Raw genomic sequence first — 13181 nt, forward strand, 5'->3', positions numbered from 1 at the left:
TCAACCTCAAGACTGATGCCACCTATCTAGTCCAGTTGGTGCCTGGTTTCCAAAAAACTCAATTGGCTCATCATTCAGTGGTCGTAGAGTCTGCCCAGAAGAAAGCCAAGAGACCAAGGCCTCATTCATCGGGACCGCCAGGAAAGGAGCACAAATTCCTGGATGCTTTTGGGCATAGAGTTTTTCACGGCTCAGTGCTCATCTCTCGTATTGCGGCATATCAACTCTATATGACCCAATACAATAGAAATTTATTCAAACAACTACAGGAATTTTCTGACTCTCTCCCGGATCAGTTTCAGGATCAACTGAACTTCATTGTCAAAAGGGGCTTTGATGCAGGTAAGCATGAAGTCAGGTCAGCTTACGATATTTTTGAGAAGGCTTCCAGGTTATCAGCAGCCAGAATAAGCACAAGGAGGTGGGCCTGGCTGAAATCCTCGGATTTGCGCCCAGAGGTACAAGACCGCTTAGCAGACTTACCCTGTACGGGGGACAATCTGTTTGATGAGAAGATCCAAGAGACTGTCACCCAACTTAAAGATCACAACAAGACACTGCGACAGCTTTCAGCCATACATACCGAGTTTTCTGCCTCTTCTAAATGGTCGTTCAGGAGAGAAGCTAAGAGATCTGCTTAGAAGGCATGACGATACTATCCTCCTCCAGCTCAGTCTTGTCCTTCTAGACCCTACCAGAAGGCTCCACCTAGACAGCCCAGGCCTCAGAAGATGCAGCCACCTGCTCCACCTGGGCCTGCTTCGGGGTTTTGACTCCCTAATAGAGAGTGATTGTCATCATCCCCCACTGCCATCCCTACCGGTCGGCGGCAGTCACTACAGACCAGTGGGTCCAGTCGGTTGTAGCTCAAGCTTACCATCTAAACTTTCTCTCCATCCTGTTGGACTCTCCACCCCAGCCGGGGTGGACTTCCTCCAACCACTCTCAACTCATGCAGGCGGAAGTTGCTGCCCTCCTACAGTCCAACGCCATAGAATCAGTTCCACCCTCACAAAGGGGTCAGGGATTCTACTCCCAATATTTCTTAATACCGAAAAAGATGGGAGGCTTTCACCCCGTATTAGACCTTCGGGCCCTAAACAAACATCTTCAGAAAGAGAAGTTCAGGATGGTAACCTTAGGCTCTTTACTCCCTCTTCTCCAACAGGGGGATTGGCTTTGCTCTCTAGATCTAAAAGTCACATACATACACATAGCAATTACCCCGTCTCACAGAAAGTACCTCCGATGCCTCGTCGGAAACCAACACTTCCAGACACAAGGGGCCTAGCTTCGGTCCCTTGTGTCTTCACGAAATGCCTGGCAGTAATAGCCGCATATTTAAGAAGACTGGGCACTAACGTCTATCCCTATCTGGACTACTGGTTACTGAGTGCTCAATCGCCGAAGGTGAGTCTTCACTCCATCTTACCGTGCGACTCCTACTATCCTTGGTATTTCTAATCAATTATCAGAAGTCCAATCTGATACCATCTCAATCTGTCTCTTTTATCGGAGCGGATCTCAACACCATCCAAGCCAAAGCTTTCCTTCCCAGGGACCGAGCTCATACACTGGCAGGCTTGCGCGCCCTGTACAGTCTCGCCAAACCACGACTGCTCTTCATGTTCTCGTCTTGTTGGGACATATGGCATCTTCGGTCCATGTTATCCCAATGGCTCGACTTGCCATGCGAGTAACACAGTGGACATTAAAATCCCAGTGGTCCCAGGCCCACCATTCAATGTTCAACATTGTCCATGTCACCAGGCAGCTTTGTCTATCACTAGCTTGGTGGATCCAATAGTCCCACCTGCTCAAAGAGCTACCGTTTCAGGCTCCAGGACCCCAGGTCATTCTGAAAACCGATGCTTCCACTCTAGGTTGGGGAGCACATGTCAACCACCTGCAAACTCAGGGAACCTGGTCTGCAGCAGAAAAGCAACATCAGATAAACTTTCTGGAACTGAGGGCGATCAGATATGCCCTTCTAGCCTTCCAGGATTGCTTATCCAACAAAACAATCTTAATCCAAACGGACAATCAAATAGTGATGTGGTACATCAACAAGCAGGGGGGGACCGGTTCCTATCTCCTATGTCAGGAAGTAGCGCAAATTTGGGCTTTAGCTCCCTCTCATTCCATGCTACTGAGAGCGACCTACATGGCGGGCGTGGACAATGTTCTAGTGGACAAACTCAGTCGTGCATTTCAGCCCACGAGTGGTTCCTAAATCCCACAGTGGCGGATCAGATATTTCAGAAGTGGGGGTATCCGAGCATCGACCTCTTTGCATCGGTTCACAATCGCAAGGTGGAGAACTTCTGCTCCCTACATCGCAGTCACAAAACTCCACCGAGGGACGCCTTCGCCCTCTCTTGGGCAACAGGTCTCCTGTATGCCTACCCACCACTTCCTCTCATCAGCAAGACTCTCGTGAAGCTCCACCAGGACAACGGCCTCATGATTCTCATAGCCCCATACTGGCCGCGTCAGGTTTGGTTTCCCATCCTTCGCAACCTCTCAGTCCGTCCACAGATTCGCCTGGGCACAGATCCATCTCTGATATCTCAGAAGAATGGACAACAGGGCCATCCCAACCTTCAGGCCATGTTGCTGACAGCTTGGATGTTGAAAGGCTAATCTTGCGGCCTCTTAATCTTTCAGACTCTATCCCAGGTCCTAGTAGCTTCACGAAAGCCTTCTACTAGAAGATCTTATCATTCTAAATGGAAAAGATTTTCATTGTGGTGCACTTCAAAGGAGTTAGATCCTTTTACCTGCCCCACAACAAAGTTTTTAGACTACATTTGGCACCTCTCGGAGTCGGGTAAACAAACTTCTTAGAGTACATGTCAGTGCGGTGGCCGCCTTCCATAAGGGTACAGGGGATGTCTCTATTTCGACACAACCCTTAGTAGTGCGCTTTATGAAGGGCTTGCTTCACCACAAGCCCCCTCTCTGTCCCCTGGCCCCTGCTTGGGACCTTAATGTGGTTTTAGCGCGACTCATGAAACCTCCGTTTGAGCCTTTGCATTCCTGCAAGTTACGATATCTCACGTGGAAGGTGCTCTTCCTTTTTGCTTTGACCTCTGCTCGCAGAATCATTGAGCTGCAGGCACTGGTTACTTACCTCCCTTACACAAAATTTCTTCATGATCGGGTGGTCCTTCGCCCTCATCCTAAATTTCTGCCGAAAGTAGTCTCTGAGTTCCATTTAAATCAATCCATAGTTTTGCCTACTTTCTTTCCAAAACCCCATTCACATCCAGGTGAGTGGGCTCTGCATTCCTTGGTCTGCAAGCGTGTGCTACCCTTTTATTTGGAACACACTGCAGACCAAAGGAAGTCCACCCAGCTATTTGTCTCCTTTGAAAAAATTAAACTGGGAATCCCAGTGGGAAAGCATACCCTGTCCTCCTGGCTGGCAGACTGTATTTCCTTCTGCTACCAACAAGCGGGCCTTCCACTACAGGGACGCGTCAAAGCGAACTCTATTAGAGCAATGGCAACGTCAGTAGCATACCTTCAGTCTGTACTTCTGGTTGACATCTGCAAAGCTGCTACTTGGAGTTCTCTCCATACCATTGCAGCCCATTATTGTCTGGTCAAAGCTGGCACACAGGATTCTATCTTTGGTCAGTCTGTTCTGCGCAATTTATTCTCAGCTTAATACCCAACTTCCTTCCAACAGTCCGCTGGGAATTTCAGGCTGCCCGTCATCTAAAATCACCCTGGTTGTTGTGCCTGTTGCACGTCTTTGGGTGCTTTTGGTACATTGCTCGGGCATCCTTAGCTCGCTATTCACCCACATGTGAGGATTACCATCCTGCTTGTCCTGTGAGAAAGCAGAGTTGCTTACCTGTAACAGGTGTTCTCACAGGACAGCAGGATGTTAGTCCTCACGAAATCCACCTGCCACCCCGCAGAATTGGGTATGCTTGCGATTTATTTTATTTTTCGCACTTATTTTTACTATATACTAGACTGAGGGGAGACCCCTGCTGGAGGCAGGGTTGGTGCCATGCTGGGCATACTCAGTGGTGCCAGTCAAAGTTCTAGAAACGTTGACAAAAGTGTTCCGTGATTGGGCTCCATTCTGATGATGTCACCCATATGTGAGGACTAACATCCTGCTGTCCTGTGAGAACCCCATCACAGGTAAGCAACTCTGCTTTTACACTTCCTGGGAATTTAAGTTTAATGGGGGGAAAAAAGGATTTTATTTTTCTTATTCTGTATCACTGATGTAGAAGAAGGAAAATTCTAATCAGTTTACAAGTCACATTTATATAGTGAAGCATGCACTTCAATCAAAGATGGAAATTCTGGTATGAGTGCTGAATATACTTTGGTTGAGAGTTGCTCAGAAGCTCATTACTGAACCATTCAGATCCAGGAAAAAAATCAGTGAAAATTCACTTGTTCAGTTATAAAAGCAATGAATTGTGTTCAGGATCAGTAGAAACAAAATGAAATACCAATACCTCATGTATAACTACATTATTTTCTGAGCAGTGTTGTGCACAGAATTTTAGTAGCAGGTATTTGAATAAAAACTTAAGTGGTTAGAAAGCTACTGAGGATATGTTCTGTAAAAATTTGTTTAAATAGTTTTTTTTCTCTTAAAATTATAAATTACAACTTTATTAATATCATTGCAGAACCTGTATCTATGTGCTTGGTCTACTAGCCAAAACAAAACAAGGTTGTGACATCCTAAAGCAACACAACTGGGATACAGTCAGACATAGTCGCAGACATCCTTGGCCAGTTGTGTCTGATGACATGGAACAGCTTTGCAGTGAGCTCTCTTCTATACCAAGCACTCTTAGTTTGAACTCGGAGTCTACCAGCTCCCGACATAACAGTGAAAGTGAGTCAGCACCACCAAGTAAGTAAGCTTCACGAAAAAGATGGGTGGATGCTTCTCTTGTTTTTTGCCAATATCTAATCATATAATAGCTAAGCCCTCTTTTATTTTATTGGTATACTGATATATTCTGTGGGAGGATACATGGATTTCTGCAACCAAAATGTTTACATATTACATGTCTGTAGTGCAAAATATGACCCTATTTTGCTAAACAGTGAAAACTCATTACAGATGGAAAGAAAATGTTTGCTAGTTAGATTCTGAAAATACATTATTATAGTTGCGAAACAGTTTGCACAGAATGCCAAACCTCTCTGCATCATATACATACACACACTTTTCTGTATATCGTAGTAGTGTGGAAAGTATGTAACGTTTAAATGCAAATCAGAATTAGATACTCTTAAACTATACAGTTATTCAGCATTAAAAATTAAGTACTTGTTAAATACAATGTACTTCATTTCAAATCTTGTATCCCTTGAAGTGCATTAATGTTACAAGATTTTACAGTGGTTTGCAAGTCTTCAAACCGATGTATATTTTCACATTCTGCTGTCTAAAATATACAAATCAAAGTGCTTTAACATAGGAGTTTTTCACTGACCTGCACAACATACTCTACACTTTCATCATGAACAAACAATTATGGAAATACTCCAAAAGCTGTTAAGAATTAAAAAAAAAAAAAAAAGTCTTGATTGTATAAGTCTTTCTCATGGGAAACCAGATTAGCTCCTTAAGGCCCATAATGAGTTAAGTAGAGCTCACCTGTGTCACTCACAGTAGTAAAACTGATTTGAATATTCCTGGATTGAGTTTTCTGTGTGATGTGAATTTGAAGCAAAGGTCAAAACATGCCAAACAAGAAGCTACCAAAAGAACTCCAGGATAACATAATCAAAAGTACAGATTGGGAAAAGGCTATAAGAACATTTCAGTGTGTTTGAATATTCCTGAGAGCATTGTCAGATCCATCATTGTAAAGTGGAACAAGACTGACACCATCAAAACACTGCTGCAGTCAGGCTGTCCCTTCAGGGTCTATGGCTGTGAATTAAGGAAACTGCTGCAGAAGGTCAATGTAGGACCTAAGATTTCTTTAAAAAGCTGAGGCTGTGGAAAATATTAACTGTTCCATTTCAAGATTACTCTACAAACCTGACTTGTACGGGAGATTGGCCAGAAGAAAACCATTGCTGAAGAAAAGCCATATAATATGGCACATAGCATTTGCAAACGAACGGTTGCATATGGATGAAGATTTTGTAGTGTGATGAGATCAAAGTGGAACATTTTGGTCTCGATGCTAAGCAATATGTAGTGTAAAACAAACACAGAACCTTGCCCTGCTAATACCATCCCTACAGTAAAGCATGATGGTAGCAGCATTATGTTGTGGGGAAGCTTTTCAGCAGGGAGGCTTATGAAGATCAAGAGAAAAATGGATAGTGCAAACTACAGACAGATCCTGGAGGAAAATCTGTCCCAATCTACCGTAGACTGGGGCTCGGAAGAAGATTTGCTTTTCAGCAGGATGATCCTAAACAAAAAAGCAAAAGCAACAATGGAATGGCTCAACAAGAAGAAAGTGAATATCCCCCAGTGGTGCAGTCAAAGCCCAAACCTAAATTCAATAGATAATCTGTGGCAAGACTTGAAGACTACAATCCATAGACAATTTCCAGCCAACTTGAAAGAGCTTAATCTATTCTGCCAAGAATGGACAAAAATTGTACTGTCTCGTTATGCAAAGTTGAGAGACACTTATCCTAAACAGTTCATGCAGAAAGGGCTTCCACCAAATGTTGAGTCAAAGGACATAAAGACTTACGCAATCAAGACTTTTTTTCCAGTCTGAATTACTTTTGGAATATTTCTATAATTGTTCTTTCACAATGCAGGTGTAGAAGAGTATATTGTATAGGACAGTGAAACAAACTCCTTCTTTAAAGCATTTTAATATGTATTTTTTAGACAATGTGGAAAAACGTACAAATGTGTGAAGACTTTTGCAAGGCAGTGTGGTTCTTTCATGAAAAGCAAAAAGATTTTACATGATTAACTTACCTGAGTCAGTCTTCAAAAATGCAGTTTGCTCCTGAGGGAGAAACCGTTTTGATTTTGAATATTTTCAGTCAGTTTCTTTCTCATCGTCATAATTGTTGATGTGACAGTAATATGATTTTAAAAAAAGAGAGAGAGACTGTATCAATAGACAAAATTTGTGATAGTAATGTTTGTATAGGTTGGCAAGTTTGGCTCCAGTAATCAAGTTCAAGTATAACTCGACATCCACAGAATTACAGAAAACATGGGCAGAGCCAGTGGAAACATAAGGCAGCTGCTTAGAGCACTATGGTTTTTGGAGAGGCAGGAGTGTACCAGGGAGGCATTGATTGGAGTCAGAGCCTTATCATAGCTATGGGAGCTTGCTAGTGTGCTCCTTGCTGCTTCCTCTACCTCCCTAACACTGCTGGTTCCTATGTTAGCGAATTTCAACACTCTATGACTTCGGGGTTTATTGAGGCACATAAATTGCTGGCCATCCTCCTAGGACCTCTACTGTCTGGGCAAGAGCTGGCAAAAACATTCCCCACCACTTTCTCAACATCCCCTGGATCCTGCGGCTCGGGGGAAAATGGAAGAGGAATGCTTCTGTGGATGAGGGGTGGGGGAGTATGGTTTTAGTTTCACTTAGGGCATCTAATACCCTTGCACCAGCCCTGAACATGAAGGCTTTGATGCTTCTCTTTTCTTGATAGGGTATTTACTGGCAGCTAATTCCCTGTCTAAATGCCTGTATCCTTAATAAAATGAGAGGCTACATAGCTATGTTTTTATACTGATGTTCCTTCCATTTAAAAGCAAATCATTTTTACCCTGACTTTTAGTAAGTATGTAGTTCTGCTGGGGTTATAAATACCCAGTGTTAAAGAAGTGAAGTCTTGTTAGTCTCTCTGATGTTTGGAAGCATTGGTATGATGGCAGATAAAAAGCTCTTTTTCTATATTTCAGGTATGTTTATTATAGAGGATGACAGGTATGGCAGCAGTTCTCCCAACCCTTTTTCCTTCTTTGAAGAAGCAGAACAAACGTTTTATAACAAACCCAATAAGGATAAGGATCGTAGCCCTTTTACTCTTTTTGCCTCTACTAAATATGTCAGGGAACGTTTCTTAAATTCACTTACTCTGCCTAGTAAGAAGCTTCGTAGTAGCAGTGATCCTAAAGAAGGCAAACTACCATCCGACAAGTTGGGATTGAGGCGGAACCGTACAGTAACTGAACCCTGTAATGATACAGACTTGAGCCCAGGGGACACATTTGCCTCTGTTCCCAGGGTTCCAAAAATTCATATGTTTAGATTAGAAACTTCTTTTGTGGGGTTCAAGCATTCTATTGATACAGGTAGCACCCCTAGTATTGGGGAAAATGATCTGAAGCTGCCAAAGAACCTGGGGACTGAAAATCATAGGGAAAATACCAGCAGAGACAAGCTGATTGGAGATGGCTCAACATATACACAAATCAAAAGTCGTAGCTTAAGTTTCAATACAGATACCACAACAAGTGGGATAAGCTCAATGAGTTCAAGTCCATCAAGGGAGACAGTGAACGTGGACACTACAAATCTGGACACGGACTGTGGGAGTTTGAGTACTGTGATAAGTACTAAAACTGTCAAGACAAGCCACTCGTCAAAACCACAGTCTAATCACTTACCTCTTTCAAAATCAAACTCTGTATCCCTTGTGCCACCAGGGTTGTCTCATACGCTTCCACGAAGAGCTCAGTCCTTGAAAGCTCCTTCTGTTGCTACAATTAAAAGTCTAGCAGACTATAACTTTAGTTATACAAGTTCTCGAGATGCCTTTGGCTATGCTACACTGAAACGACTGCAGCAGCAGCGGATGCATCCTTCATTATCACACTCTGAAGCTTTGGCATCTCCAGCCAAGGATGTGCTCTTTACTGACACCATCACCATGAAAACTGGTAGCTTGGATTCCAGGCTAACACCAAGCAGGTATGAATTCTTAATACTTACTTGTCAAACTCAGTGCTGAAAGCTAGCAACTAAAGTTTACAACTGTTTTTAAAATGTTAATATTTAAGAACATTATTGTTGAAATATTTTGTATTTTGTAATCAGCACCTTCATATTGGATGTTATTAGTGTCTTATGATTTAATTACCAAAAAATGTGTATTCATCTGAGACTCATTTTCTACTGTGTACTTCCCTGCCTGGCTACTTTCTTTATGGAAATTCATTGGAGACAACCAGAATAAAATAAGGTGATGCAGAAAATGTAATCAGTTGGTTACATATCAGGTGGTTTCTTTTCATAGAGCATAAAATAAAAGTAGAGAATATTTTTTTAGCATAAATAAACTTCTGTACAGTAATGCTCGGTGATTGTTGTACAGTTAGTTATGAAATCTACCTCCTCAAATTTCCATTTAATCCTTCAGTAACATAATACAGTTTTATGGGAGGCTTCCTTATTTTGTTTTTTTCTTGTAAAATGTAAATTGAAAAGTAGAGAGGGACTTCTAAGAGATTTACTAACATACTCTCCCATATCGCCACCTATCTTATCCTTACCCAGGCCTAAACCTTGACAGGGCAATTAACAATTTTACTGCCTTATTAGCAAGTTAGATTTTTAGTGCTATAGAATTGATTCAATTCATCCTCTCTGAAGACACAATACTTCCATAAATTTGATTGATTGGGTCTGAATTTATGGTCGGGGGAATGTGAAGCAAGACACTTGCCCTATTGAAAATTACCTGTATCTGATCGGGGTGAGGTCATTTTCAATAGGATTGAAGTTGAAAAGTGCTACAAAATCCATGCATAAGCTTGGTTTTCATCTTTTGTTTGTTATAGTTTTATTTTTTTCTTATTTCATTAAAGAACTGAGAAAACTCTGAATAGTAATAGGCATTATTGAAGGAGTGACTGGGGAGGTCTAATGAGAAGGTATTTTTTTATCAGGGTGGGATGCCTTTTGTAAATTGTGTGAAATTACCAGACTGAAGTACTACTTTATGTAAGAGGCAAAAGGAAAGCCAAGGTATCATTCCTTACTTCTCTTTTCTTTTCTTTTTTTTATTCAAAAAGTATATATGTGTTCTCACATTAACTCCAAGTGGTATATTTATCATCTGCTGCTAAGTTTACAGCACCATTTTCCAGAGTCTTTACTCTATATGTAACTATTTCTGGTCCCTTACTTCTTGGTCTGTCAGAGGAAGTGCACAAAGTGTAAATTCATGCCGTTGTTTTGCATTCAGCTCCTGAAGATCAGTGTTCTTAATTCTCTGCCACAGGGAATAGTGCTGCAGCTCTTCATCTATATATGGAAGGAAGAAAAAAGTCAAAGCATTCTTGATTTTACAGAAAGATCTTCTTTCTTGTGAGGAGATAGAGGGCTTTCCTCCAAAGTCATGTAATAAAATTGATCTCTTGTTTTAGAGGTCCTGCTGGAGTGATGGGGCTATATCACAGCAGGATTCATGTCAGAAAAGTTCTAAGTGGCACAATGTTCCATAGATAGCAAAACATATGGGCTAAGTTTATAAATGCTGGAGTTAAAACCCTTTGTCTTTTTGTCCTTGTTTCCTCATAAGAACATATGAACATAAGATAAGCCATACTGGGTCAGATCAAGAGTCCATCATGCCCAGTATCCTTTTTCCAGCAGTGGCTAATCCAAGTCATAAGTACCTGGCAAGTACCCAAACATTAGATAAATCACTAGCTACTAATTCTTATTAATTACCGTAATAGCAGTTTATGGATTTTTCCTCTAGGAACTTATCAAAACCTTTTTTAAACCCAGTTACACTAATTGCTGTAACCACATCCTCTGGCAATGAATTCCAGAGCTTAACTATGTGCTGAGTGAAAAATAATTTTCTTTTTCTTTGGTCCTTCTATTATCAGAGAGATTAAATAACTGATTTACATTAACTTGTTCAAGTCCTTTCATGATTTTATAAACTTCTTTCATATCCCTCCTCAGTCGTCTCGTCTCCAAACTGAACAGCCCTAACTTCTTTAGCCTTTCGTCATAGGGCAGCCATTCCATGCCCCTTATTTTGGTCGCTCTTCTATGCACGTTCTCCAGTGTAGCTATATCCTTTTTGAGATGTGGTGACCAGAATTGCTCACAGTATTCAAGGTGTGGTCTCACCATGGAGCGATACAGAGGCATTATGACATCCTCCATTTAATTTGCTATTCCCTACCTAATAATTCCTAACATTCTGTTTGCTTTTTTGATCGCCACAGCACACTGAGCCGACGATTTCTATGTATTATCCACTATGACGCCTAGATCTCTTTCCTGGTTGGTAACTCCTAAGATAGAACCTAACATTGTCTATTTTTCTCTATATGCATCACTTTGCACTTATCCACGTTGAATTTCATCTCCCATGTGGAAGCCCAATATTCCAGTCCTCTCTTTCTGTTTGAGATTTAACTATTCTGCATAATTTTGTGTCTTCCACAAATCAGATCACCTTACACCTTTTCCAGATCCTTTATAAATATATTAAAAAGCACCTGTCCAAGAACAGATCCCTGAGACAGTCCACTGTTTACCTTTTTCCACTGTGAAAACTGACCATTTAATCCTACTCTCCGTTTCCTGTCTTTTAATCAACTTGCAGTCCACAAAAGAACATCGTCTCCTATCAAATAGCTTTCTAGTTTTCTTAGAAGCCACTCATATGGGACTTTGTCAAACGCCTTCTGAAAATCCAAATATGCCACATCTACCAGTTCATCTTTGTCCACATGTTCATCCATGCCTTCAAAAAAATGTAGATTTATAAGGCTAGACTTTCCTTGGGTAAACCATATTGGCTGTGTCGCATCAAACCATGTCTATCTAAATGTTTTGTGATTTTATTCTTTATAACAGTTCCACGATTTTTCCTGGCACTGAAGTCAGGCTCACTGGTCTATAGTTTCCCGGATCACCCCTGGATCCCTTTTTAAATATAGGGGATACATCGGCCATCTTCCAATCTTCAGGTACATCGGATGATTTTAATTAATTGAAAAAGGTCTAAAATGGCCTTTTTTAGTTTTCAGAACCCCAGGGTGTATACCATCCAGTCCAGGTGATTTACTACTCTTCAGTTTGTCAATTAGGCCTACCACATCTTCCAGGTTCACCGTGATGTGGTTCAGTTGATCTGAATCATCACCCATGAAAACCTTCTCCAGAACGGGTATCTCTCCAACATCCTCTTCAGTGAACACCGAAGGAAAGAAATCGTTTAATCTTTCCTCGATGGCCTTATCATTTGTAAGTGCCCCATTAACCCCTTGATCATCCAACGATCCAACTGACTCCCTCACACACTTTCTGCTTCGGAAACAGCAATTGGTATACAAAAACCTTTAAAATAAATAAATAAAATTTTAAAGTTTTTATTGTAATTTTTTTGCCTCTATGGCCAACTTCTTTTCAAATTCTCTCTTAGCCAGTCTTATCAGTGTCTTACATTTAACTTGTCAATGTTTATGCTTATCCTATTTTCTCACAGGACAAGCAGGATGGTAGTCCTCACATGTGGGTGACATCATCAGGATGGAGCCCAATCACGGAACACTTCTGTCAAAGTTTCCAGAACTTTGACTGGCACCACTGAGCATGCCCAGCATGACACCAACCCTGCATCCAGCAGGGGTCCCCCTTCAGTCTTTTTTCCACGCAGCAGTAGCCTCGCAGATTCTGGAGCTCTGTGAGTTTACCTCACAAATTTTCCTCACGGAATTAAACTTAAAATTTCATATATTTTTCCCTATCCCTAGGTCCCCCATCGACCACTGTTGACGCCGGTAAGTTTATTTCTGTCGTTTTTTTGGTCAGTTCTCAGAGATTTTCCCTCACTGTATTCAACGGTCATCGACCGCATGACCGTTTCTTTTCAAAAATCATGGCCATTGGGTTCCGCAAGTGTCCTGAGTGCCCAAGAACTACATCCATCACAGACCCGCACGGTGTGTGTTCTGTGTCTTGGACCTGTTCATGACGTGCAACAGTGTACAAGCTGTTCACAAATGACTCCAAAAGGCCGCAGGGCCTGTTTGGAGAAGATGGAACTTCTTTTTAAGGTCTCTCTATCGACTTCCACTAAACCGACATCGAGTCAAAATCCTCTATCCTCGAAGACTCCGTCGCCACCGAAACCTAAATGGCAAAAATCCACCGGTGATGTCCCTTCACCTTCCTCTTCCCGGTCCAAAGCATCGACATCTTTATCTTCGATGCCAG

At 41.7% G+C, this 13181-nt stretch overlaps 1 protein-coding gene across 1 annotated transcript in view; it reads left to right on the forward strand.

Moving 5' to 3' along the window:
- Positions 1 to 13181, forward strand: part of RICTOR (RPTOR independent companion of MTOR complex 2) — a 663554-nt gene that overhangs the window by 515426 nt on the left and 134947 nt on the right. The window contains 2 exon segments of the mRNA XM_029578377.1: positions 4665 to 4894; positions 7895 to 8906. Coding sequence (XP_029434237.1) covers positions 4665 to 4894; positions 7895 to 8906 — 1242 coding nt within the window.

This window comes from Rhinatrema bivittatum, chromosome 1 (assembly GCF_901001135.1).
Source record: "Rhinatrema bivittatum chromosome 1, aRhiBiv1.1, whole genome shotgun sequence".
In the NCBI taxonomy this organism is placed as follows: domain Eukaryota; kingdom Metazoa; phylum Chordata; class Amphibia; order Gymnophiona; family Rhinatrematidae; genus Rhinatrema; species Rhinatrema bivittatum.